The sequence below is a fragment of the Sparus aurata genome, chromosome 9, assembly GCF_900880675.1.
Source record: "Sparus aurata chromosome 9, fSpaAur1.1, whole genome shotgun sequence".
NCBI classification, from domain to species: domain Eukaryota; kingdom Metazoa; phylum Chordata; class Actinopteri; order Spariformes; family Sparidae; genus Sparus; species Sparus aurata.
In genome coordinates this window covers 21,105,141-21,130,308 of record NC_044195.1, presented here as the reverse complement: position 1 = coordinate 21,130,308, position 25,168 = coordinate 21,105,141, and the positions used below count along the sequence as shown (strand labels likewise).

Below are 25,168 nucleotides of genomic sequence, written 5' to 3'. Positions count from 1 at the left end.
GAAATATTTGGACACTGATTCGACTTAGTCCTGAATAGGGATGGGCATGATTAATCGACGATTGATTAATTGATCATTAAGAATTTAGTCGATGACGTTAATTTTTTATCGATAAAACTAATGCAGGTTCTATTGCATAGTGTGAGTCTTGAGGAATGCAATGAATGTCACTATGTGGCAGCAATCCAACATTTTACCCCACAGGGCAATGTTTAAAAAAAAAAGCCACAGGCCTACTCAGTTACCTGCGAGTTACCGTGTATTTCAAAAGTAAGGTTAATCATGAAGAGTTCACGGCGAAGTGTGGTGTGGGACCATTTTGATTTAAAAAAATGACTTAGTTCACTGCGAAGCTGTGTATAAGGACAACTCGTCCATGACTCAAATGATGTACCACTTGAACAACGTGCATCCGACCCTGGTTAGTGGCGGTGCATCCTGCTCTCAGTCTCAACCTAGCATAAACTTGGTGTTAGCATGGACACGGAGGAGCTGCGATGCACAACGAGCAGAGAAAATTACCCAAGGGATCTACAAGTTCATTGAGATGGATATGCTGCCCTTAAGTATTGTCGAGGGCGAAGGTTTTTGAAAACTGATAAACTTATTGGAACCAGCATATCACATTCCGTCACGACGTACCATCACCAGACTGATAGAAACTCACTACAAAGAACGCAAGCAAGAGCTGTTAAAAGAATTGAGCACAGCTGAAAAAGTTGCTCTTACCACAGACTGCTGGACCGCTTTAACAGCTGAGAGCTACATCACCATCACCTGCCACTACATCAGCGATGACTGGCAAATGAACTCAACGGTCCTGCTCACAGAAAGCCTACCAGGCCGGCATACGGCTGACCACCTCGCTGAGAAAATAAATGAAGCTGTAGAGCAATGGGGACTTGAAGACCGCGTTATTGCATGCATTCATGACAACACAGCCAATACCGTTGCTGCCAACAGTCCCACCAGAGTGAACTGGATTTCCGTTGCCTGCTTTGCACACACACTCCAGTTGGCCATAAATGACGGATTTGCACTGTATCTATATCGGGTAATATCAGCAGCTAGCGGCTTTTGAATATAGCCTATAAATAGTGAATTTTAATATAAAGATATTAATGATTAATTAATTAATGATTAATCGAAATTAAATTGTCTTAATCGATCGTCGGGAGAATTAACGATCGATTAAGACAATTGAATCAAATGCCCATCCCTAGTCCTGAAACTCTTTGTTTATTGTCGACAATAAAGCATATAATCTGTTCTCTGACGGTGCTGGAGTTTTGTTAGCTGTTGATTCCTGTCACTGCCGTACACTCATCAGAAAGTCTTAAGTTCTGTAGAAGTGTGGTCTGTTATTTTTACATTACCTGAATGATGGCCCAATGTCCCTTTTTTGCTGATCAGTCAGGAGGCTGTACAATGATCGCAACTCCCTACATACAAAACTTTCCCTGTGATAACGGCTATTTTAATTGCCACCCTTAACTTGAAAATGAAGACAACTTCCATGCTATTTCATAATGTCATCCAACTGCATCTTTCATATTCCTTGTTCAGATTGAGAGAGCCTTAACGGCCGAAATCACACATTGTAGCCTTTCAGTGATGCAACACCGAAGACTGCCTTCAACATGTGCTCACTCAATCTGGGCGTGACAGAACAGCAGCAGGATTGTTTACCTGCCACTCCTTATACGTTTTATCATCAGGCAAGTCCTGGATGGAAGTAAAGGCTTGTGCTGTGTGAGACATTGACACATTGAAGAGCTTACCTCGCCAAACCCATGAATTTCTTATCAATGATGTATAGCATTTGAGTTTGGGTTGGCGCTGGTGCGTATTGTGAAAAGCCTCCTTTCATACATCAATGCATGACTTCCATCTTCTGACTAGACCACATATATGTGTAACCACGAATATAAAATGAGGCTAATTCCTACGGGAAGAGTTGTGTGAAGATCATCGGCTGTACAAATGATTAGATTCTTAGACCGGCATCTGATATTGGCCTCATTCCATTATTGGATTTCTTCACTTAAATCAGAAAATACCCTAAAAAGGAATAGATAAACAAGGCTACTTGGTGCTACAGGCACATTTCTGTCAGTAGTCAGTATTGATGTGTAATTCCCTACGTAATTACTGGTTGTCTGTCCTCATCGTAGTAATTGGAGATATCAGGCCTGTTTGTTTCCCTATGAAAGAATCCATTCACTCCCATTAAGTTTTGTAGAGTATAAAAAAAAACATTTTCCACCAGCCTTTCAGCTTTTTTCCCCACTAAACATGAAGAATGTGGTTGACAAAGAAGTATCCACTGAACGTAAAAAGCTCCAGGAACATGTGTCTTTTATCAGCAGATGAAGTTTTATAACGATGTGAGTAAGAGGACCTTGAGTTGAGATTGTTCTGAAAAATCAGCTTCACAATTTGTGATGTCTACAGGCTCACTGGTTGCATGGGTGCATCTAACCTTTTTTCATTTAGATGCACCAGCACATAAGGGTGCACCCAGTAAGACTTGTCATTTAGTTTCTCAACACATTATGAAAATGATGGTGAACAGGAATAGAGTTGCAAATACGTTTTTCTTCATTTAAGCCACATGCAACAAGTAATTGTGTTTGAAGGTCTGTCCGTCACACCCTGGAGTCCTGTCTGAGCTTAGTGATTTCTTCTAAGCACAGAATACACATTATACTAACTGCACTCTGCTTACTGTCTGAAGAGAGAAGTTATCAGCAGGAAATAACTCATTTCGGCTACATTCATGTTTCATTGTTTATCTTTTTTAAGTTTAAAGTTATAATGCAACCACTTTAACACAACTCACATGGTTAAGGTCTGTGGTAATAGCCTACCAGCTTTTGCCTACATGTGTATGTCAGTATTTCCAGTCTGATATTTGACTCAGTTTGACTTTATACAGTGATCTGTAAAAAGGTTGTGGGTTCACTGCTGGCTGCGTCTGCGTTTTCTACCAAATGAAACACTCCCATTGAAGTCTGTGTCTCGTGAATCCCGGGAGCCAGAGGCGGATCTTCGAAATAGACTTAGGCTAATTGTAATGCACGGCCTCCGCCATGATAACAGAGGCTAATTCACATGTGACCTTGGCCATGAAGTGAGGTGTAGTTTAAATCCAAATATTCATGGTTTAGAGTCCCAAAGGGACGGTCGATTTTCATGCTGGTACAAACTAGAATTTATTCACTGTTTATGAGTTTTCCAGTAAGTGGTTTGCTGTGTGTTTGTCCTGCTCTTTGCTTGGTATGTCTTGTGAATATTACTGTAATGCAGTGTTGTGAGAGCTTAGGTTTTCCCAGGGAAAATATCTCTGTAGTTACTCTGGGAAGCGTGTTTGCAAGACTTCACCTCTCTTGTGGTTGCCATAGTACTGACATCGACAAGAAGAAGATGGGTTGCACATGATGTTCAGCCAGCATCAGTGCCGGCCTCTTGATGTTTACCCTGCTCCCAGTGAATATACTTTATGGCTGATCATATCAACATCCCGGCAGATCAATTTGCTCTGCACTCATTGCCTAATCAATCAAACGTTGTCATTAAGCCAACCATTAGAGAGGGTATAAGCAAAGCTTCAAAGTGGCAATTTTGTCTCACAGGTCTATAAGTGCATACAGGCTGAAAGCATGTGAAATGACTGCAATCAATCCCTGTGAGTCACATGTAGAGCATGAGCCAGTCTATATGCTTCATGTTGAACCACAGGAAAATGACTCGGTGTTAGAGGAATTCAGCTCAGGCCTCATGTATGCTCCTCTGCGTCAGCTCACCACATCAAATTAGACTGTACCCACATCCAGGACACCATCCACTTCAATCTCAGGGCTGCAGTGTTTGCTGAATATCATGACTGCTGTCAGGGAGGCAAAAAGTTTACAGTCATTGCTCATTTAAATGCCATATGGGGGACTATAGGCTTAGCTTTAGTCGTTGTGGCTGCTCTTCTCAATAGTCTGCCCAGATTACATCTAAGCTGCTTTGTTTAAAGGCTGCTGAGGCACCCCGAGCTGCTGTTATTTGTGCTGTGAGGCCCCGCATCTGAAATCTACTCCCCAGATTAATCACATGAGCAGCCTTCATGTTCAGCTAAGGTCTAATTTGTCACATTGACAGGTCCGAGCTGGCTGTGCTTTCAGCATGAAACCCTTCCAAAAAGTTTTCAGCTATATTTCATCCAAACTAAATGGTGATAAAAATAGGCTGCTCTAATCAATATTTTTATTTAAACAGTGGGTTGAATGAGCATATCCTACACACGAGTGATCATGTGAAAGGTTAGGAAGGTTTAATAAGAAAATAATAAATGGGACGTTTTTTAGAGGTGTTGGTTAGGACCAAAACAGAGCTCGAGGACTTTATCAGGAGGTAAGAAACTCGACTCCAGTGAATGTAAATGTTGCTTTCTCTCTGCGGTGTGCAAATAGTCAGCTGCTTGCTAACATAACATAAGCCAAAACGACTTCATTTGACTAGGCGTGTCAAATGTGTGCGAGATGTTCGGCCCCAGGCAGCCAAAGACAATGAGTCGTGCTGCTTTAAACATTTGCTTTGTCATTGTTACAAACATTGTGTTTTTGTGGTAACTAATTTAGAAACATAGATGAATTCCCAGATGGAAGGCAAATATGAGGAAAAACACGACACATGTTGACAAAAACATGAAAAACAAGAGTCTCTGAATTCTGAGAACATAAATGCTGACAATCACGTTCGATGGGCTTTTCTGTCACCACATTTCAACCTACCTGAACACCCATTGTATGGGGGATTTTGGACCTTACTACCATTAAAAAAACATCATTCTCAACACAAAACGTGTTTATCACCACAGTAGAGTTTGACAGTAGCCGTTTTTATACTGGGCAGCAAGCCACCAATTTGGCTGTCCTTTTTGCGCTTAGGTCCGTGGATTTAGACAGAAGGCAGTAAATTGGGGGTCAGTGGTTGGTCTGCCAATATGACAACTTGGAGGGTACACGTTTTTCCAGCTTCATTGCTATGTAAATCCAAGCCGTCGATGTGCTGGCAATTGCGTGAGTTTGGCGAAGGTGTCGATGACATGCACTGTTATGCGACCCACAGCCAGGGAGTTTTAAAACCAGTAAACAGCTGATCAGAGCAGTCAGTCAATCACGTCAAGAAGGGCAACTGGACAGCCGCTGAGATCCGGGAGATGCTAGCGACTCCTCAGCTTCTCCTGCTGTCTTCGTTGTTCGCTTGTTGTTGTAGCAGCAAGCTACGAACGGTCGCTACTTTGAAATTAAAAGCCCCCCTCTAAGAAACCAGTTCTAAACTCCAATGGGGTGCAATGTAAAGCTCTTATTTTGAAGACAAATTCGACCTGCTTCACTGTGCCTGCCCAACTTTGTGCTTAATGTCATGTCACATGTCTACACCTACCCCAGTGACGGCTAAGTGGCGTCTTTTTGGAAGAGAAGGAATATTACACCTCCCTTTTAGATAGACAAGGCTGCAAGGCTGCAAATTTGCCACCTTTTCTATCTAAAAGGGGCTAGTGTGTATCAGAAGGCTTGTGGGGCTTTAACACCTTACCAGGGCACTTGATAGTATTTTTGAAGTGAATGTGGAAGGAAAATGAAAAGATAGACAATTATAAATGTTTAATCTGGTTACATTTTGATAGATTGTTTGTCTTTGAGCACTTGAGGCAGTCTGCTTGTGTGAACGCAGTGATCCCTCCGTCTCCTACATTGCCATAAGGGACCCAGGAAGTGACTAAGCTAACTCTTCCAGTCTTTCCATGTCGACTCTTCTTCATTAAAAAGCAGAACAATGGCTATTGTCTAAGGAGCAGAGGGTGAACTGTGGCTGAATCCCGTGCAGCAGGCCCGGGGAACAGAGCTGCTCTTTATTCTGTGGAGAGCCCAAGACGGAGCCTGGCACTGGACCCAGACCCGGCAGGCTGCGAGAGGCCACCGCACATACCCAAATAGTGTGTGCATTGCTTGTGTATGGGCATGTGTGTTTTATGCTGTGTCGGAGCCCCAGGACGCTCCCCCACCAATTAGCTGTAACAGAGCTGAGCATGAAATGCTTGGGGAGCGTTGAGATCCAGCAGTTGGTGGCCCTTGCAGCCTCCCAGAAGGGATGTGAGGTGCTGCGGTGTCGAACAAGACTGCACTGCTCAAAACCCCGAAGCTGAGCCTGGGGGCATCTTGCCTGGCTGGCAGAGGGTCAGTTGATTATGTGGGAACAGGTCTCTTGGCCGCATGTAGGCACCGCTGAGATGAAACCACTGGAGCTTCAATCTGTATTGTTCCTCTTGGTTCAGTTTTGACATCCGCACATTTGGGGGTGGTTCGGTTTACTGCACTGCTGCGTGGGTGGCAGGGAGTACCAAGAGTATTGACCAAGCAAAGGCTGACTTTAAAACTTTGTGAAAAGCTTTCAGGGTGTTTTCAGTACCATTATACCTGATTACGACAGTCCCTGACCCTTGTTTGGGTGCTGAACTAATAAGAAGAGTCTGGTTTAGTGACAAAAGGATGTCAGTGTATTAGCACCATAAGTGCAAAAATTACAGAGCCAAGGAAGAGAAGACGAGAAGAACCTCAAGAATTTGTACTTTGTTTTGACATTTGAGATTTAAAGTCATACATTAATGAGAAAAAACTCAGATATTTTGTGAGATTGAACAGGTAGATTTATCTGAGATGATAAAGCAATAAATTTGCCAGAAAAAAAACAGAAAGTCTCTGAAATAAAGTCCCACATTTTAGAAAAAAAAGTTTGCCATCCTTTGAGATTAAAGAGGTAAATTTCCCAGAAAAACAGAAGTTCATCTGAGATTATAAAGACCTCTGTTTGCTAAGATTAAAGTGTTAAATAAAACAGAAAAAGAATGTTATTTAATTTAGAAAATCACAGAGATTTAAGTGTTGAATTTCGGAAACACAACCCCAAATATACAAGACAAACTGAATTTTCTCTGAGATCATAAATTGGAGATTAAAGTCACAAATATACAAGAAAAAAACTAAAATGTTTCACAAAAGATGTGTTTCTTCTTTGTCAAGGAACCTCATTGCTTCATTTTGCGAGGTTGGATCAACCTCATCATGCTAAAGAGGCCACATTAATGTGGTTTACCCCCGTCCCACTGCTCTGTAGTTTCTTTTTCCTACAATGGCCCTTATACGCTGTCGTACTACAGAATATCCGGAGCAGTTGAGCTTTTGTTTGTTGTCATGAAAGAAAGAGAAACTTTCCCCGGCTGCTTTCTTGAGAAAAAGGTCTAGTTTGGACGAAGCCTAACTTGCCCGTCGGGGTCTTTGCTGTAGGTCTCCCTGCGTAAGAAGCAGGAAGATGTCGCCTGGAAAAGGCCAGCCAGAGTCCTTTTCATGTTGGTCACAGCCGGTTGCCAGTGTTGTCCAAGGGGTCACTGCACAGAAGAACTGGAGAGTCAGTGCTGTGTGGAAAAGTCCATTATGGTCCAGGATCTGTCTGGGCTCCAAGATGGCAGCTGCGCTTTGAAAAACTGAGATTGCTTGGCCAAAGGGCGGCACCAGACAAGAGTGGGTGTTTTGTTATGAAGTGTCTTTAGTTGAAATTACTGAAATTAGTTGATGTTCATGGTGTTGAGCTTAATCAGAACACACGTCCAGAGCAGCCTTCAGATGTCTGTGTCATTGTGACAAAAGAGTGGTGTATTGTGGCGTCAGGGTCGGCTTTATCTTGTGGCACTTGTACCCTCTCTTTACTGGCCTTGAGCTTTGTTGGGTGTGTTTACTGTTTGATTTTAGGCCGAACTGCAGATTCATCATAATGGTTTCATCTGTTGCCCTTGATTTGGAGCTGAATAATGTGGATCTTTGAGGCTTGTATACAGAAGAGGACTCATGGTCTATCAGCTGATGTTTTTGTAGTGCATGTTTGGACTTTTACAAGCCTGTACAACATCGACTCTGTGTCCTTCCCTCCAAATAGTAGAAAAGTGAGCAGACAGAGTAGTAACGAACAGCACCTTATTCTTCACTTCTTTTCAGGCTGTTCTTCCTGAATGTCTCTTTCTCGTGACATATGCTGCTTTTGCAGCCACTGGAGTCAAAAAGGCAGGTTCTGTCGGGTAACGACTTGCCAGAATGAACGTCTGCAGAGCCGAATGGGAGGTCCTGTTGAATTTGAATGTACTTTAAATGCTCTTTGCTGGAGTTTGATATAGGCCCCATCACAGCTCCACACAATGCAACAGTCTGTTGTTTCAGGCTTTACTGGACGGGACCGTCACCCCGGACCCCCCACATGAAACACAAGCAGTGTGGAGTGCTCATGTGTTTGGGTTTAGATTAAGTAATGACTTATTTCCAGTAAAACCAAAACTAAAGCAGGGACGTGAGAAAATGTCCTCCTGGAATGAGATTAGTTTTAGAGGGTTTCATTTATGGCAGCCTTTTATTTTTTTGTCTTTCTTTTCTTTTCTTTTTTAGTAAGTTTGTTCAACTGGCATTTTCCAGAAAAACATTTGAAATGCATAATACAGCAGATTACAGAAAGGACTGTCCAAGATCACAGGGTCACAGCTAAAGATAAGCAATATGACCTCTGTCATATTTTTACCATGTCTGCTTGTTGGTGCGTTGGTTTTTCAGCAGGGATTACACAAAAACTACTAAACGGATTTCCCTGAAACTTGGACTGCATCCAGGAATGTGTTTCTGACTTTCTTTAATGCTGTCCTGTTTTTTTTTTTTTTTTTTTAATTTTTCATTAACTCCTCTGAATAATGCATGGACCCTGTCAGGGGAAGACAATGAGGCGTATTGAGGTGGCTGGTTTCTAATAAGTTTGTGTAACTTGACGCAGATTCATATAAAATTCCAGATTGAGCGCTTTACTGAGTGCCGGTCTGGTTATCACTGAAAAGCCTGTAATAAAGCACACGTCATAATACAGAACAGATAAGTAGACATATGATTGCCGCAATTCAAATAGGTGTCAGATAACACACATTTCTGCCCTCCAATGCTGTTGCAGCTACTGTGGTGATCCAGAAGGCAAAGACCTATCAAGTTGCCTCTCCGGTGGCTCAGCTAAAGTTATGCAAATAAATGCTCTTTATGTTTATTTTCGCCAATGTTGGTTGTACTTTTTGTAAATCACATTAGCCAGTTAAAACATCTTAGAGTCAGAGCTGGGAATGACTTCAGTCAGTTGACAGTTGCCCGCATTCCAAAACAAATCAGAAAACCTGTTAAAATCAGGTTCGCCATTGCTGGTGATGCCAGTTGATAACAACGTTTACGCAGTATGTTGTACAAACACTTTGTCCACTCTGCTTGATACACTTATGCTTGTCCACCTGGATTGCTTGTTGTTGCTTTGTTCTTTTTTGTTGTTGTTGTGAAAAGGCTGATGTGATCAGTTGTTTTGTAATTTATAGAGTTTCATTATTTATTTTGAGGCTTACATTTAGCCTTTTGTTTATTTGATGAGACAGGGTCACATTTATGTGTTGGTAAACTGCAGATAAGAGTGCATCCATTATCTCAATAGAAAAAGTGGGTTCTGATGATTGCAAGTGCTAAGCTATCCAAAGGGATAAAGGTAGCACGCACTTCTTCCTTCAGGACAGAGTTAACAAATCTCAATTTCACAAGTGTATTCTGACCATGTCAAACAACATGCTCACACTTTGGACTAGTGGCCTTCATTGGAGCGTGTGTCTTCTCAAGAGTGTGTGCTGTACTCTGCAGCACTGAGGAGATGATGATTTGGGATTTTAGGGGAATAATTGGGTGTGATTGCTTACTTTCCAGTCACGTTATTAATTGGTAATCATCCATTTACCTCCTTCAGAGTTGTAAGCAGATCAGCCAAAATTATTCTAGAATCTGAGAGAAAGCAAAGACCAGACTAGTCCTGTGTGAGAGTGTAATAACTTGATATGTCCAAACATCACTAAAGCCTGTCAGATAAGTTCCATATCAGCAAAAACAAACTGAAAGCACAGCTTTCAGTACGAGTGCAGATGTTTAGGCCTGTTATTAACGTGCATGTTTGAGAACAAGCCAGGTCATGTTTGAAAAACACTTAACTAAGTCTGAATCTGTTATTAGTTCATGTTGCATTTTTATCGCAATGTGAAGCATGAAAATAACTACATGTTTCTCTGAAAGTAGTCTTTAAAAACAATGTATTTTCCACCCTTATTGAGTCTATTATAGTTTCCATTGTTGTTTACTACCCTTTTTCTACTGTTCTGTTGTCCTGAGACAGAGACTTCAGGGAAAAGTTTTCGCTTCAGTTTCTTTTATGTTGTATTAAAGCAACAGTGCAGGAGGAAGCCGTTGACGTATTACACCACAGGAACAATTCCAGTGTGATCAGACCTGAATACATCTGATTATATTTGTTATATAATGTTGTGCTGCGTCGAAACATTCCCCTAACACACGAGGGGATGCAAACACACTGACAAACAACACAGAGACTCTTTGCATGCAAAAAATAATCCATTTATTACACTTCCAAAGGCGGAACAACATGTGAAAAACTCACAGATAAATAGTGCTACATCACAATTTTGCAGATGAGTGAGTGGATGTATATGTTGGGATGTTGTTCACAGAAAACAGATTAAAAGCTCTGAAGGATTATATACTTAGCAGCATCATTAAATTAGCCAGCCTCATTTTGTGAGCTCATACATTTCCTGTTCATCCCACCACCACCTACTCAGATAAAGTTAACTACCGAGGAAGTAACTAAACTTTTCTCAAACCTTATATAACAAAGTTCAAGTAAACCAGTGATCTCATTCTATAACCCACTCCTGTCTCGAAAACCGTTGTTTGTCTTACAGATAAACAGCGTTTCTGATTCTTTGTCTGCTTCGACAAGAACATGGACTCCACCTCATTTCAGACACTTTCGCAACCTCGCAACATCTGGCCTGGCAAGGCTCCTCTGTGTATCGCTTGTTTTATTTGGACAACTTCCTGCTGCTCCAAATCATCTTCATAATGTTTCCGGCATTTGGGTTAATGTCCAGCTTGAAGCCCACTCTGTATTAAGACTTCACCCACAATGTAAACACCACACGAACCCTTTTTGTTTGCCCAAAAGTTGGTTTTGCCTTAGATTTAGATTTCGATAAGTTTGCTCAGAGGAAGTTGCAGTTGCAGCTGCTCTACTCTGTGTTTTCTTTCAGAAAATGGTCTGATGACAGTAGAGACAATGTGGGGAAAATTATGCCAATGAGGTGATGTTTCACTAAGCTAAGAATAGCTGCTGCAGACTGATGAAATCCTGTCAGAAGACGTGATGTCGCCACACTGAAGCAAATGAAAGGAATTTCTAAGGAATGTGCCCGTAAAAAGGGGGGAAAATGAGAGGCCAGCAGGCTCAAACATTTGAACTCGCCATTCCAGCGAACAGCTCCACAAACACAAACACTACTGTCTCGATGGAGGAGGCCGCTGAGCCGGAGCGGGGGGTCGTGGGGATTACAAAGCTAATCTGAGGACAGACAGAGGACACCTGTGCCCTCAAAGAACGCCATGGATTATGGATCCACGCTGCGCTAATGAGGGGAGGATGGCTCGTTTTTGGATGGCGCATGCCTCGGGGCTGTCCTACTCCTTTCTCCCTCATGTTGGCAGTTATTGTTCCCTGCCCCCTTGTGAATGTGACAGGTTTGATTCTTACATATGTGAGCTGCAGGGCTCCTCCACATCCCTGCAGGGTGAATGAGAGGAGGGAGAAGCTGGAATGTGATGCAGTTTGTCACGTATTAGTACACCTGGGGAGGTGTTTTACAACTCTGAGAGCAGCCTGTGGCGCTAACCTCATTATGACTGTGTAAATGCCACAAAAACACTCCTGTGACTGATGAAGCAAGTATTAAGAGAGAACAGTACAGCAGCATCATTTCCGGGGTATTGGGCAATTTGCAGATATTTGTTATGACTAGTCGTCAATAAGCCATGCAGTCAAAGGTTTTCTTGTTGTGGCATGTTGTGCGGCGTCTGTAATTCTCATTTAAAAAGACAGTGAATGGTTTTAAATTACAGTAATTAATAAGTGGCTGGAACATCATTTTGAATGATGCAAGCTAGATGTTTACAGCAGAAATTGATGCAGAGAAAATAGTTTTGATGATCTGGTTCTGTTGGCTCCGTCTGTGCGATTAGGAGATCTCTCATTTGTTGCTGCACTAGGAGAAAAAAAGGTAGAGATGTAGGAAAGAGGGCAGCGTGGGCGTGTCTCAAACTCATCTGTCCCCAAGGACAAATCAATCCCAGTAAGATATCCAGGAGGAGGCTGGGTTTGCTGAGAGGCGCTGCACTCCACACTATTGTCAGTACAATGCAAACATCCGAGGATGTTAACGCAGTGGAGCATGAGCTTGTTTTCAATTTCTTAACTGCTTTTAAGAAAGTTAGTTTTTCTCGTCAGGGTGGCTAGGTTTTTAGATTCTGTGTTGGAACAAGAGGGCTTTCCGACAGGACAATTCGCCTTCAACGCTGGAAATTGCATTTAGGGCATCAGCAAGTTCACTCCTTTCTTTTCTGTGTAGTCAAATTTGCTTGTATGTTCAAGACTTAAGTGGTGATGTAAAAACCATGATGTGAAAGTTAACTCCTGTACAGCTAGACAGAATGCAGAACAGTCAACTTTCTCTGTTGTACCACAGTAAAACTTGATGCACGGGCCATTAATAAATGGAAATATTAACTTTAATTAAAGGAAAGCACTTCGTGTATCATCATCAGTTACGACAAGTGACCGTGTGCCCACGTACTTCACATCTTCTCACAGCAGCCACGACTAAAGCAGGCCCTTCACGTGGGCTATGTGTGTGTATGTGTTTGCCTCTGTAGCCAGCTGTGCTGCGAGGGCCGAGCCTCCGCAGACCTCCTGGAAGTTTGTGGGTTGGTTCGATGGGCTTTGAGCCAGCTGCCTATTTTTACTCGTTTTATGACTCAAGCTGCCTAATGAGAGGATACGTGGACACTAAATAAGTCCTGTCTGTATTCCTGGGCTTGGTGGCCTGATGTGAGTAAAACATTAACCTCGGATTGATAGAAGTAGCCATATTAAAGCTGAGCTAATGATTTACCATTTTGACTTCACTAGGGGGATACTGCAGTCACTTCACGGCGTAGTGAGATGTGATCACAGGTGTTTTCATTGCACCCTCACTGCAGAGAATAACCACTATGACCAGGGTCCAAAACATTAACAGTCTGAATTGTTGCCCAGACTGTGCGCACGGCCGTGCTTGGTTTACCCATTCAGCCTCTTAGTAACATAATAGTCAGTATTCTCTTGAGAAGTTTTATTATTATGTTTCTCTTTCATCAAAGAGAAACTAAAGACTAAAAGCACTCACTGTCTTCTCAACTGCTTTCCTATGGCTTCATTGTAGCTTGTAGCTGAACTGAAACATTTCTCAATGCTACTTCACATTAAAAACCTGTGTGCTCATGCTAGCATTGGTCATGGCAACAACTTATGGACATTTTCCTTTTTATTTTTGCAAGGACAGACTAGTTAAATAAGCAGTAAAAAAGGAAGAAAATAAAAAGAAGACAGAGTGTGACGCTGGCAAGTGTGCAAACTATTCAGGCTATAAGTTTGAGTGTACACACAAATGTAAGATGTAGCATTAGTGTTGCTTTTTGTCTAATTGGTTGTGGCTGAACTTCCAACATGCAAGTGAGCATACATCATACACATACATCATATCCCGGGAGAAAAGTGGCGTTTAAAATGTAAAAAGTCAATTAACCTTTGCATTATGTTGTATAAATACATGCACAGTGGTCAAACTCGGTTTGAGTCTTCTGTGTGTGTGAACCCCTAAACTGCCTGGAGTCCAGGATCCAGTGTCAGAGCTAAAACATAAAGCAAATGTATTGATTGTCCTTAAAAAACCCTCAGAAGATTAAGTTGAAATGTTTCAAAACAGTCAGTGACATCTTAATCTTCAACCGATCAACCCAGAGTCAAGACTGGAACTCCATAGACTTTAACTGGCGTTTATTTCATTATTTAGAGTAAATGTATGAGAACATATTTTACAGATGAATCAAACAAATACTCGGTGTTAACTGATAAGGAAGTATATTTTAGATTTCCGATTTTAGATTTCATATTTTAGATTGTGTTGTTGAAATGTTTTTTTAATGACCCAGTGTTTGTGTTTGAGTTTTAGCTTCGTTACAAATGTTTCTGAAGGAATTCACCCTCTGACAGTACAGATGTGGGACAGCTGCTCTGGAGCTGAAATGTCAGTTTGGCAGCGTGAAGTGAGGGTGGAGATGTCGAAGTGTTGAAGCCGTACATTTCACAGAGCGAAGCTGGTCATCCAGCGCAGTAAATCCCGTCATTTCCCTTCTTGTGGTCTTAGTTTTGTTGCTGTCTGGAGGGAGTTTTCTTACGAGTCGTCTTTGTTTCCAACAATGTTTGTTGCTGCCTGGAACTCTTTTTTTACTTGATGACTCTTGCAGGTTCAATTTAATCACATTCCTTTGAATGATACTTGTGCAAGTTCTTTCACATTTGGTTATGGAAGTTCTCCTCACAGCTCACATATGCACTTACGTTTTACATGTATTTACAAGTGCATATTTCTCTAGATTGTCAGTTGCAGTCTTTCTGGTTTGTATCAGACTGATACTGATTCTAAGTTTTTACTCAGTGCTTCCCCAATTACTGTGGCCAAACCATTGGATAATTATAGAAATTACGCAATTTGTCTGAGTCTGTCAAATTGGTCTTACTTGTCATAATCTTTTTTATATTGTTGCAGTAATACTTTAATTAATCTTGATGAGTGAAATTAAAGTGTGTGTGTCTGTGTGTGTGTGTGTGTAGGTGTGTGTGTGTGTGTGTGTGTGTGTGTGTGTGAGTATTTGTCTGGGTGGCCTGCCATCAGGTGTTGGTGAAAAGCTGCCACACCCTCTCTCAGCATCACCCCATTAATACTGCAGATGCACACACACTCAGACACACAAATTGTATGCTTGTAGACAGACGTAGGGTAACCTGACCCCGGCGAGCGGAGTGCCTGTCACAGCTCATTAGCATTGGGATGAAGTGAGGGCTGGTAGAAGTGGTTCTCTGCTTTAGTTGGAGCCTCACCAGGCAGGAAGCCCACGGCGACTCAGCAAACCAACCAGCCAGCCTGTGGGAGAGCGGCACCTACATGAAGCACCTACATCATCACCACAAACCAGTTCTCCAGTATCCAAACATAAAAACGCAGGAGTCTAGAAATAACTTGATGATTTACCCTCCTTTAATGCAAGCTTACCTTCCACAAAATGTAAAGGCCTGTTTTACTTTAGTGTGTGATCTGGTGAGACTGTTAGTGGCTTTCTGTCATTTAATGTGACCATCCACTCAGGTGTCAAATTGTGTTTTAATGTGTTTAGGGGAGGAAAGAGTGGACTAACTCTGGTTAGCAGCCAGACTGAGTCAATAGAGACTTCCCGATTCCCTGCAGTCAGCACAGCAGCAATCAGCCGGCTCGCAGCATCTGTTGAATACTAATGTCATCTCCTGGTCGCTCTTGTAGAAGAGGCTGGATGCGGTACAACCTGGGTGTTTGTACCAAATAATCCTTGAAGTGTTGTGTCTCAGATTGATTTTGATGCCTCTGATAATGAGAGAGTAGAGGAACATACACCAAGATTGGAGAGGTGCTAACCATGACAAAAGTACAAGAGTGAAGGAAGATAGTCGCACACTTGTATGCATGATAAGGAAAACTAAGCACACTTGATTGAATTTCCAGTGTTATGATGAGACAGTCTTTGTCAGGGTATTGAGCAACAATACAACAATATTGCAGTAGAAGCAAATAACTAACTGACTCACAGTAAAATTTAAAGGTCCAACGACCAACTGAATACTTCATGCCTCATGGTAGGTGCTGAAAGCACAAAAAACATGAACGGGCCATGTGTTCTCGAGCCAGTCTTTGGTTTGTCCATCCTGGGCTACTGTAGAAACATGGAGGTGCAACATGGCAGACTCAATGTAAGAGGACCCACTCCCTCTGTAGAGTCTTTGTTCAGTCTAAAGTAACAAAAACACAACAATTGCACCAATGAAAACATTATAATGAATAATATATTCCAAAGCTGCCAAAAGATCCTCCACTCTGGACCATTCTAACTAATGGCTCAGACTATGTTGAAGAGAAAACCTGAAGAATGAAAACCTTTAGAAATAAAACAAGTTATGGACAGAGACAGATGGAAGATGCCTAGGTATCCATGTACCATAGATGATATACTCTATGTACAGTTAAAAAAGGGATTCAAATCAAAAACAAAATTTAGCCGATTAGGGCCATAGGTATTAATGAATTCATGTCAAGACGTCAACTGGATCCCTCAGTTAAAGAAAATTGCAGGTTTATTGGTCTGTTTTAGAAAAGCAAACTTGCATAACAATTGGAGCGATAGAACACAATAAAAGTCAGCAGGTTTCTCTTCTGTTAACCTATTTTTATAAATCTGTTGTTGTTTTCATTCCTCTCAAGAGCATTAAGCTAACTACAAAGATGTGTACAAGTGACTCCCTCGACAATGATGCACTAATGATAAAATGGATGATTGTGTATATCAGTAGCTGATATAAGTTGTGGATCAGACCACTCAGTCAGTGTCTGACTCTGTTCTGGTGTTACTCGCTCATAGAAACAGGCTGGATCCCAGGATGTTCCTCATCCATCTTCCTCTTGCTCCCCCCCGTGTGCTGAACACACACTGATAGACGATCCAGCCCATTGTATGAAGAGGGGAAAATGAACCCCAAGCTGAGCGGTGCATGATGGCCACATTTTCCTCTTTTTTTCTTTCCTCAGCAGTGGAAAAAATTCTCAACCGAACCACATGTAAGCTGCAGATGAAGAGGGAAGATGAAGCACTTTTGATGCATGTTGTGTCGATTTGACAGCTTTTGCCTGCAGTTTTCGTGCCTTTAATTTACTTCTTGTAATTTTCTTTGCGGTTGCCGTTAGTGCTTCACTAATATCCCGCTGCGTCACGTGTTTTATTTAAATTTTTCTGCTGACATATTTGCATGTTGTGCGCTCTCAATGCTGTAGGTGGTACAATTAAGTGCTGCTTAATTGTTCCAAGCTTGTCTAATTCACACAGGGGTAGGGTGAGTCATGCTTGCATTAAATTAAGCCAAATTTTAGACAACTGCAGAGGTGTTGGTGCACGAAGGAAAGTAGGATAAAGAAAGAAGTTGTGTAACAGTTTCAGGATGATCAGGGCTCATTTTCAGACAACCAACACATGGGTCAGATTAGATTTGTCCCGAACAAAACACACTCTGCTGTGAGGGCCATTAACAAGAAATATCGTTTTTACAACAAACGTTCTGAGCATGCTCTTACTTGCTCACGCTCTCATTCACTCTCAGTGTAGTCAGAGTCTCAGGTTGTCTGGTCAGTTCATTGGTGTTGGTGCAGTTTAGTATGTTGGGGTCGTACTTGGTCACCTGCTTCTCAAATTAAAGTGCTTACTCAAACAGCAGAGTTTCTGCTCGCTGCCTCAGTGTCGCAACCTAACTCTCATTAAGGAGAGACCTCCTTTTCCCTGCTGACTCCTCTGCAGTTCTTCACAATGGATATTTTGGGATTTTCTCATTAGTGGCTTTTGTGTCTGCCAGATATTTGGTAGCTATGTTGTTGGAAGTGGAAATTACTTAGCGGGCTGTTGTAGGTTTGAATCCTAGACTAAAAAACCTTTTCCAGTTGTATCTGAGGTGATACTTAATTTTATGATGTCTTCTGCTTACTGCTCATTTGTAGTTTTTTTTAAGCAGACATGGACTGTATGTTTCAGCTCAAGAGTTGGTCGGAGTCCGTCTTGTTGCTTGATTATTAGGTATTGATATTCGGGTTGCAACCTCATGGGATTTTCACAATAATCATCTCAGAAAATATCAGTTTCACGCCATCACTGTATACATTAAAACACAGATATTATAATTACAAGCCCTGAGCTTCAGCCTATTTCTTATTTTTGGTAACTAACTGTGTGAAATAATAAAAAAATCTTTTCTTGTAATGTATATAACCAATGTTCATACATTCATTCAACTAATGGGCCAGTTCACCGCAGATTTGCTCCACTGTTCCAGACAGGAAGAAACCAATTAATTTTGTTAACCTCTCCCGCCTTGGTTACCATAACTCTTTTTTTTGTGTATTTATGTATTTATTACAATGTTTGGTGTAAGGATAATGGTCAAGTAGAGAGAGAGGCTAAACCAGTGCAGGGCTGTAACTTGTTTTGGGTTCACAGCTTCAGTGGTTTTAGTTAATCTGGGATGTCAGTTTTTAATGGACTTGTGTGACTGATGATGTTTCATTATCCACATCCAATTAACTCTGATGTTTTTCCTCTCTTGCAGAACTCGATGAATCTTCCTCCGGACAAAGCGCGACTGTTGCGGCAGTATGACAACGAGAAGAAATGGGAACTCATCTGTGATCAGGTGGGCATCAGTCACATTCATCTGACATGCTGTGCTGTAGTGCTGTACAAGTCACACTTCATGCACCAAAGGCTGCATGATTATCAGACTCAAAAGAAATAATATTGGAAGTAATTAAGCTCAGGTGCACTCATCAACTAATCAGTCATCTTTACAGTTTAACAAAATGATCCTGATCTAATCCTGGAGAGGGTCTGTCCCACACACAGCACCCATGCTCCATTGCCCTGCCTTTATCCTGTAAGCCTCTCCTGGTCTTTACACGCTGCCATGGCTTCCCTGGTCAAGTGGGTTAAGTGGCGCAGCAGGGTGCACACATCAGTTAGCCAGTTAAAAAACTCAGCCCGCTATTGGCGTCATTGCTGCACATAGGAAATAACAGAGGGTGCACGTTGTGCAGCGAGCTGTGGTCTGAGTGCTCCACTCAGCCTGCAGCCTCCGTGCCAGAGAGTTTTTCTGCCTCCCTGAGCAGAGGAGAAAAAACGGAGACAAGATCAAGACCACCACCCACTCGCGCTGTATTGATAGCCGCTGAACCTGAAGGGAACGATGCCAGAGAGAGCTCACCAGTCCGTAGAACAGCAGTCAGAGATCCTCTTTCAGTTCAGAGAGGGACTGCATGTTCCTCTGTTGGAACTGAAGGGAAAATAGTTGCTTTCACTTTTATTGTCAGTGAAGCGGTTTCCCAAAACATGACCTAGTGCTTTTGATGACAAGCGTCTCAGCTTCCTCATGTACTGAAACAGAGCAAAACACAAACAAGTGTGCATTAATCAGTCTATCCTTGTTGAATAACTGCATGTGAACAAAAAACGATATAGCATTGTAATTCCTGTCAACAAAGTACCAGAAAGTTAACATTTATGGTGTAAGACGATCCATTTTTCCCGTTGTTTCAGCAGTCAAACATGAAAGAATGTTGCTAAACTAGCCCTCCAGTGTCTTTATCCCTCTCTTGTTTTCCCAACAAGCCTATACCCCTGACAACACTGGCAGCTCTGGGAGTGAATATTTTCTGTGTCATAGCTTCAGTGAATCTCTTTATGTAACCATGGAAACAGCAGTGATGGAGGAAGGCAGGGAAGCAGAGATGACAGGTACATCCCCTATGAAAAACAGGCCCTGGCAAATGCCACCAGAGGTTGAAATATTAAACATTTTTCAGGCAATTACAAGAATTTATGAAATATGGAGGATGCTCTTGATGTGAGCACAAGGTTAAAAGTATAAAGAGTATAAAGAAAGAGATACGATGAACTCATCAATGTCCAATCTGGAGACTTCTCAGAATTCGTTACAATCCTGTGGCTGTTTCGAAGCAGCAGGGCGTCTTTATACAGCCGATGGCAAACAACCGGTTTCCCTCTTTCATATGAAGTGTTTCCCCCTCTTGAGTCAGTGCTCGGTTCCTCAGGTACAGAGAGGGAGGTGTAGCACAACCTTGAAATTTATTCCAAACCAGCTCCCTCAGACAAACTTTAACTGCTGCAGAGCATGCTGGAACAGGTTTATATGTCCTAAAAACAGACAGTATCGTCTATTGCTTCATGTATTGACTGCCCTCCATTCCTCACATTTCTTAACATGGAACAGGAAATATACAGTGCTCATTTATTATTTTGCAGACTTGAGCCGTGTGTCAGCTGTGTCCATTAGAGCCAGCTCCCTTTCCTGACGCCACTGTCGTCTTTCCTGTTTTTGTGAGATAGACACACTCTGGCAGTGAATCATGTGATGATATGATAACACAGGCAAACCCAGAAATGTGATCCGATCACTATCTGTATACAGAAGGTGGCACAGTAATGTGAACAACTTCATAATATGTGCTCCAATACAATAGAGTTGAAGAAAATGCTCCCTTTTATGAAGCTAATAACTTAATTTTGGCTGTCAGAGAGGGAAAGGTCATTTTTAGGCTGTGGTTTCTGATGTTTGTTGTGTAGGGTGGACAATGCCATCATACACTGGCAACTGGTTGGAAAGGCCATATTGCCCTTTTCTCATTTCTGTTAGATTGTACAGAAGGAGCAAAATTATGAATTCCATATAAATACATTTGCTTTTTTTCAACTGGAAAAACTGAAAACCCATCTTGGCAACAAGTGCAGGGCCTTTGTCTTCATATGACAAAATGAATTCTGGGAAAAGTAGGAAAATGTTTCAACTCATGTAGACATGACATGAGTTGACAGCACAGGTCTAAAAAAAGTGTTATTGTCATCCACCCCTGCAGAGATCCAGGGCTCTTTTTCCAGTTGCGAAACTTTTAATTTCTGTGATCCTGTGAACACAAATGAGTGTATATTGGTGGGAAGGTGTTGAGGGGTCATTTCCATGATGCATTTCCTTGATGACTGATGAGTGTAGGGTTGGATCTGGTGGAAATAAGAAACTTCTGTCTTGTCTGCATTTGCACTGGCAGATGAAAAGAAACAGATGGGGATCCACCAGCCACCCTTAACCTGATGCATCTTGTTTCACCAACAATGTAGTTAATTGATTACAGCTTCAACAATAGCTACACCCTTAAAATACATGTATTTGTTGTGTAGTGTCACTGCTCTTTGTCCATGAAGAATAATGTCTTTTTTTGGATGTCAGCAGAGGTAGACTCTGTTTCAGATTAGTTGGTCCGTCTTTGCTATAAAACACCACTGAGAACTTTGGTGTTGTTAGATCCACAAAACAGAAAATGTAGAAAATGTCCATTGACTTGGAAAACCATAGATTATAGACTACGTCCTGGTATGTGGATTTACAGGTCTCCTTGAGGAGATTAATGAATATGTGACTTCCTTCTGTACTTGAGAAAATATGTCTTGCATGAGAAGCGAATCTAACAAGCAATATACAGATGTGCCGCTGAGGTCCTTTTATACTCTGGCATGCACTGAAAATCAAAGATGGATGATATATAACAGCCTAGCTGTCTGTCAGTATCTATCTTCCCTGTTTTTGCCCACATCTGAAGAATACATTTCACGAATGAAATGTCTTTAAGTCTCATACTCTCTGATTCAGCATATTGCGGTAACAGAACCATTCATGCTGCTGTGGTGTGACGCTCAACCTGATCCAAATACTGTTTCCCGCTCAACACACTGATCCAAATCCACCTCTAATCTCTTGTATTTATATTTAGAGCACAACGTTGAGGGATTTGACCTAAAAACTGTTCCTGGCTGAACTTAAGACACCTACGCACACAGCCAAACACGTTTGGCCAGAATCCCCATGCAGGTCTTGCTTTATAGCTCATTAGTACTAATCACGATCATTAACAGCAGAATCTTTTATGACCACCTGCAGGCAGAACGACTCTGTCAGCTCAGTCAACAGTCAAACCTTTCTTGGTGTTCCCCAGACTGTGACCAGGTTTCTGAAGAGATTTACGTTCCTGCTCTCATCTACCTGTATGAAATATATAAATACAAACCACTCTAAAGTGCAACACAGTATCACTGAATGGGCCCATATTTACAAAGAAGCCCTCCAAGAAAATATGCTCCTAGAGTCATTGACAAAGGCTTGTCATGTCCACTACAGCAGAAATAGAGAGATCATTGTTGCAAGTCTCTTTCCAACCCTTAACGTAGAACTTAATCTTGGTTCCCAACAATTGAAGGATGACTCATGATGACTGTTATTTACTCAAAGCCTGTTCAGTTTCAATCTGATGGCTGTATTCTCAACGAGAGTTTAACCCTGTACCAGACATGTGTTCAGGCTTGTCACAATGGGATTTTTCTTTTTCCTATTTTTTTTTATGTCGTCTCTCTATGCCTTCTAATTAATTTCCTTTTCTTGTATTCATTTGACTCTCTTTTTTTTGACAGGAACGATTCCAAGTGAAAAACCCGCCTCACACGTACCTCCAGAAGCTGAGGAGTTATCTAGACCCGGCAGTCACAAGAAAGGTGAGTGCCCTCACCAACATGCTATCCTGTTCCTCTGGCCGTTCCACTACTGCAGCTTTTCCTTCCCCTCTGACCCTCTATCTCTCGTCCAGGATATCCCTACAGCTGAGGAAAGATTGCGCACAAAGCTTCTGGAGCAGACAGCTTGGGAATTTTAGTTACAAAACAGCACAACAGTGTGAGTGAGTTTGTGATAAAGGAGACAGTTGTTTATCTGGAACGCCCAGGTTTGAGGAACATCTGCTCAGCTGAAGTGTCATTAAGCAAGAATCCTTGAATCCTTACCAATCCCTTGTGATGCTGTTCTGTGGCTGACAGTATGCTCTTGTTCTGACCTCTCTCTGAGGAAGAGGAACAGAAAACCAGAAGAGAGAATAATAGTGTTGGAGCTGGTGCTAATTGCTTGCAGCATGGCAGGAGCTAACATCAGTAGCTTAAGCTTTTTTCGCAACATAATAACAATTGTCTCATGTCATCCTAGCAGCCAGCTCTGGCTTTCCTGGCTGCTTGGAAAGGAGAAGAACGGAGTAAGAGGAGGAGCTCCATGAAGCAAAGTATCAGCCAGCTCTCATGCTTCGCCAAAATTAAGTCTTTTGGCCAGGGTGAGAGCGCCGTGGGGGTGGGGGGTGGTGCTGGGAGACCGGTCTCTGTGATAAACAAATTAACCAATGGACTCTGCCAGAATAACAACAAATCGCTGAATAATTCAATTTGCACTGACTGGAATTAAAATTTTACATCACAATAAGCCAGCTAGAGCAGCAGGAGCAGAGCTGTAATGACTGTAGCAAAAGAGACAGTGGCACACGCATAGAGACACATAAAATCCTTTAAAATCAAGGCACGGTTGTGGAATTAAATTCTCCCTGCTTGATTGAATTAAAGATGCAAAAATTATGTTATACAGTAGTCCCACACCTGGGAATTTTCCAAAAGTGTTAGAGAATAGACTCAAATAGTCAGGAAATTGCTAAAAAAAGTAGTGGACAAGAGTTTGAAATTGATAGCTGAAAGTTGTAAATAAACACAATAAATAAAGAGTTGAACATCAGCCACAAGTACATACTTAGCTTGCTAATAGTAAATGACAAATGGCTGAAATGTTGCTACTTAGTTAGCCTAATGAAAAGTAGCAGTTGGTTGAATTAAAGGTTAAAAGTAGCCTTGTAATTGATAAATAGTGGAAAATGCTGAAAATATATTGGATAATTGGTTGATTACAACTATGCTCTAGTCATACATCAAAGCAATGGATATTTGTTGAATGAATACATGACTGAAATAGCTAAAAGTTAGGGATAAAAGGTTGGAATATTTCCAGATAAACAGTTTGAACAGTTCTGGATGAAAGGCTCAAATAACTACAGTGACACAGTTGAAATAGTTTGATAAGTTAATGTGAGCATATTGATTGAATGAATACTGAATGAAATAAATAAACAATTAGCTAAAAGTAGCAGTTAGTACAGTTAGATTAATGTAATGGGTAAATGGTTCAAATAGCTACGTATGCTAAAGGATGCAGTTGGTATGGTGAGCAAAAAGTAATGGATATCCTAAAAGGAAAAATTACTAAATTCAACTACAGTGAACAGTTAGCAAAAAGTAGCAGTTGGTATAGTTAGCAAAAAGTAATGGATATCCGAAAAGGATAAATTATTAAATTAGTTTATAGTTGTAGATTAAAGTTTGGGATGGCTAGCTACAGCAAAACAGCTTGAATAATTAGCTAAAAGTAGCAGTTCAAAATAATTTCAAATAAGCACATTGATAAGTTTTTGAAGGCTTCATCTGATAGTCCCATGGAACAGGATGATAACTATTGTTCTAGGAGACTGCTCAAATACTGTTGTTCTCTCACAGGAGATCTGATTTAAAAAAAAAAAGCAGGAAGTGAGAGAAGACTGACACAGGTTTAACCAGACATAACACTTTCTTTAGGTTAATCGTGGCATTGTGTGCTGGGGCAGAGATAGTGTCAGGGTAAGAGAGGAAGGCTTGTTGACAGGTTGCCAACCCTTAAATAGGTAATCATCTTCACCGCTTCTTCACCTTTTGCTGACATGCTTTTGAGCAAGACAATTTCGCAAACATGTCAAACTGAGGGAGTTGGTGACAATGTTTGAACCTCTCTGGTGTAAATACTCAACATAGTTATGACTGAGGGACCTCAGACAGACAAGACATCACTTAGGTTTGTTGTTTGTCTACTAGTTTGCTTATCTCAGCCACATTCTTTCTCTCTCTTTTGATTCAACTCATCTGCGGCTGCATGACTAACTAACTGCTCCTGATGAGGCAACATAGGAGTAACTGTCCCAACACCTCGTTGTTTACACAAAGTTTTATTTTGAATGTTTAGTCTCACGAGCTTGAGACGCGTGGGATTTTTGGAAAAAAAAAAAAAACAGTCTGCCTTGAATGGCTGCCTCTGCCTCTCCCTTGCCTGGATCAGAAACTTGAAGCAGACAAGTGAACAGGAATTGCACAAGAGAGTGGGGAGAAGGACTAAATAATGTAGATTGGCTGGAGGGAGAGATGGGTAGAGAATGAGAGAGAGACACAAAAAAAGAGAAGCACAAGAGAGGGAAAGAAAGAGTTATGGGCTTCTTTCTACATTGCTGCTCCATCCCCCTTTTCTTCCAACTCAAAACAATTGCCACTTTGTGCCGCTGTGAGGGAGCTGGAGGTCGTTGCCTCTGCTTTCCATAGGCAGGCTCCGGTGC

General features: G+C 41.6%; 1 protein-coding gene across 12 annotated transcripts in view; it reads left to right on the top strand.

The window, feature by feature from the left end:
• The window catches only part of fmnl2a (formin-like 2a), a 65,546-nt gene that overhangs the window by 4,546 nt on the left and 35,832 nt on the right, over positions 1-25,168 (top strand). For all 12 annotated transcript variants that reach the window (XM_030428341.1, XM_030428344.1, XM_030428339.1 and 9 more), the window contains exons 2-3: positions 18,439-18,522; positions 22,362-22,442. In XM_030428341.1, coding sequence (XP_030284201.1) covers positions 18,439-18,522; positions 22,362-22,442 — 165 coding nt within the window. The remainder of the gene's footprint in view (positions 1-18,438; positions 18,523-22,361; positions 22,443-25,168) is intronic.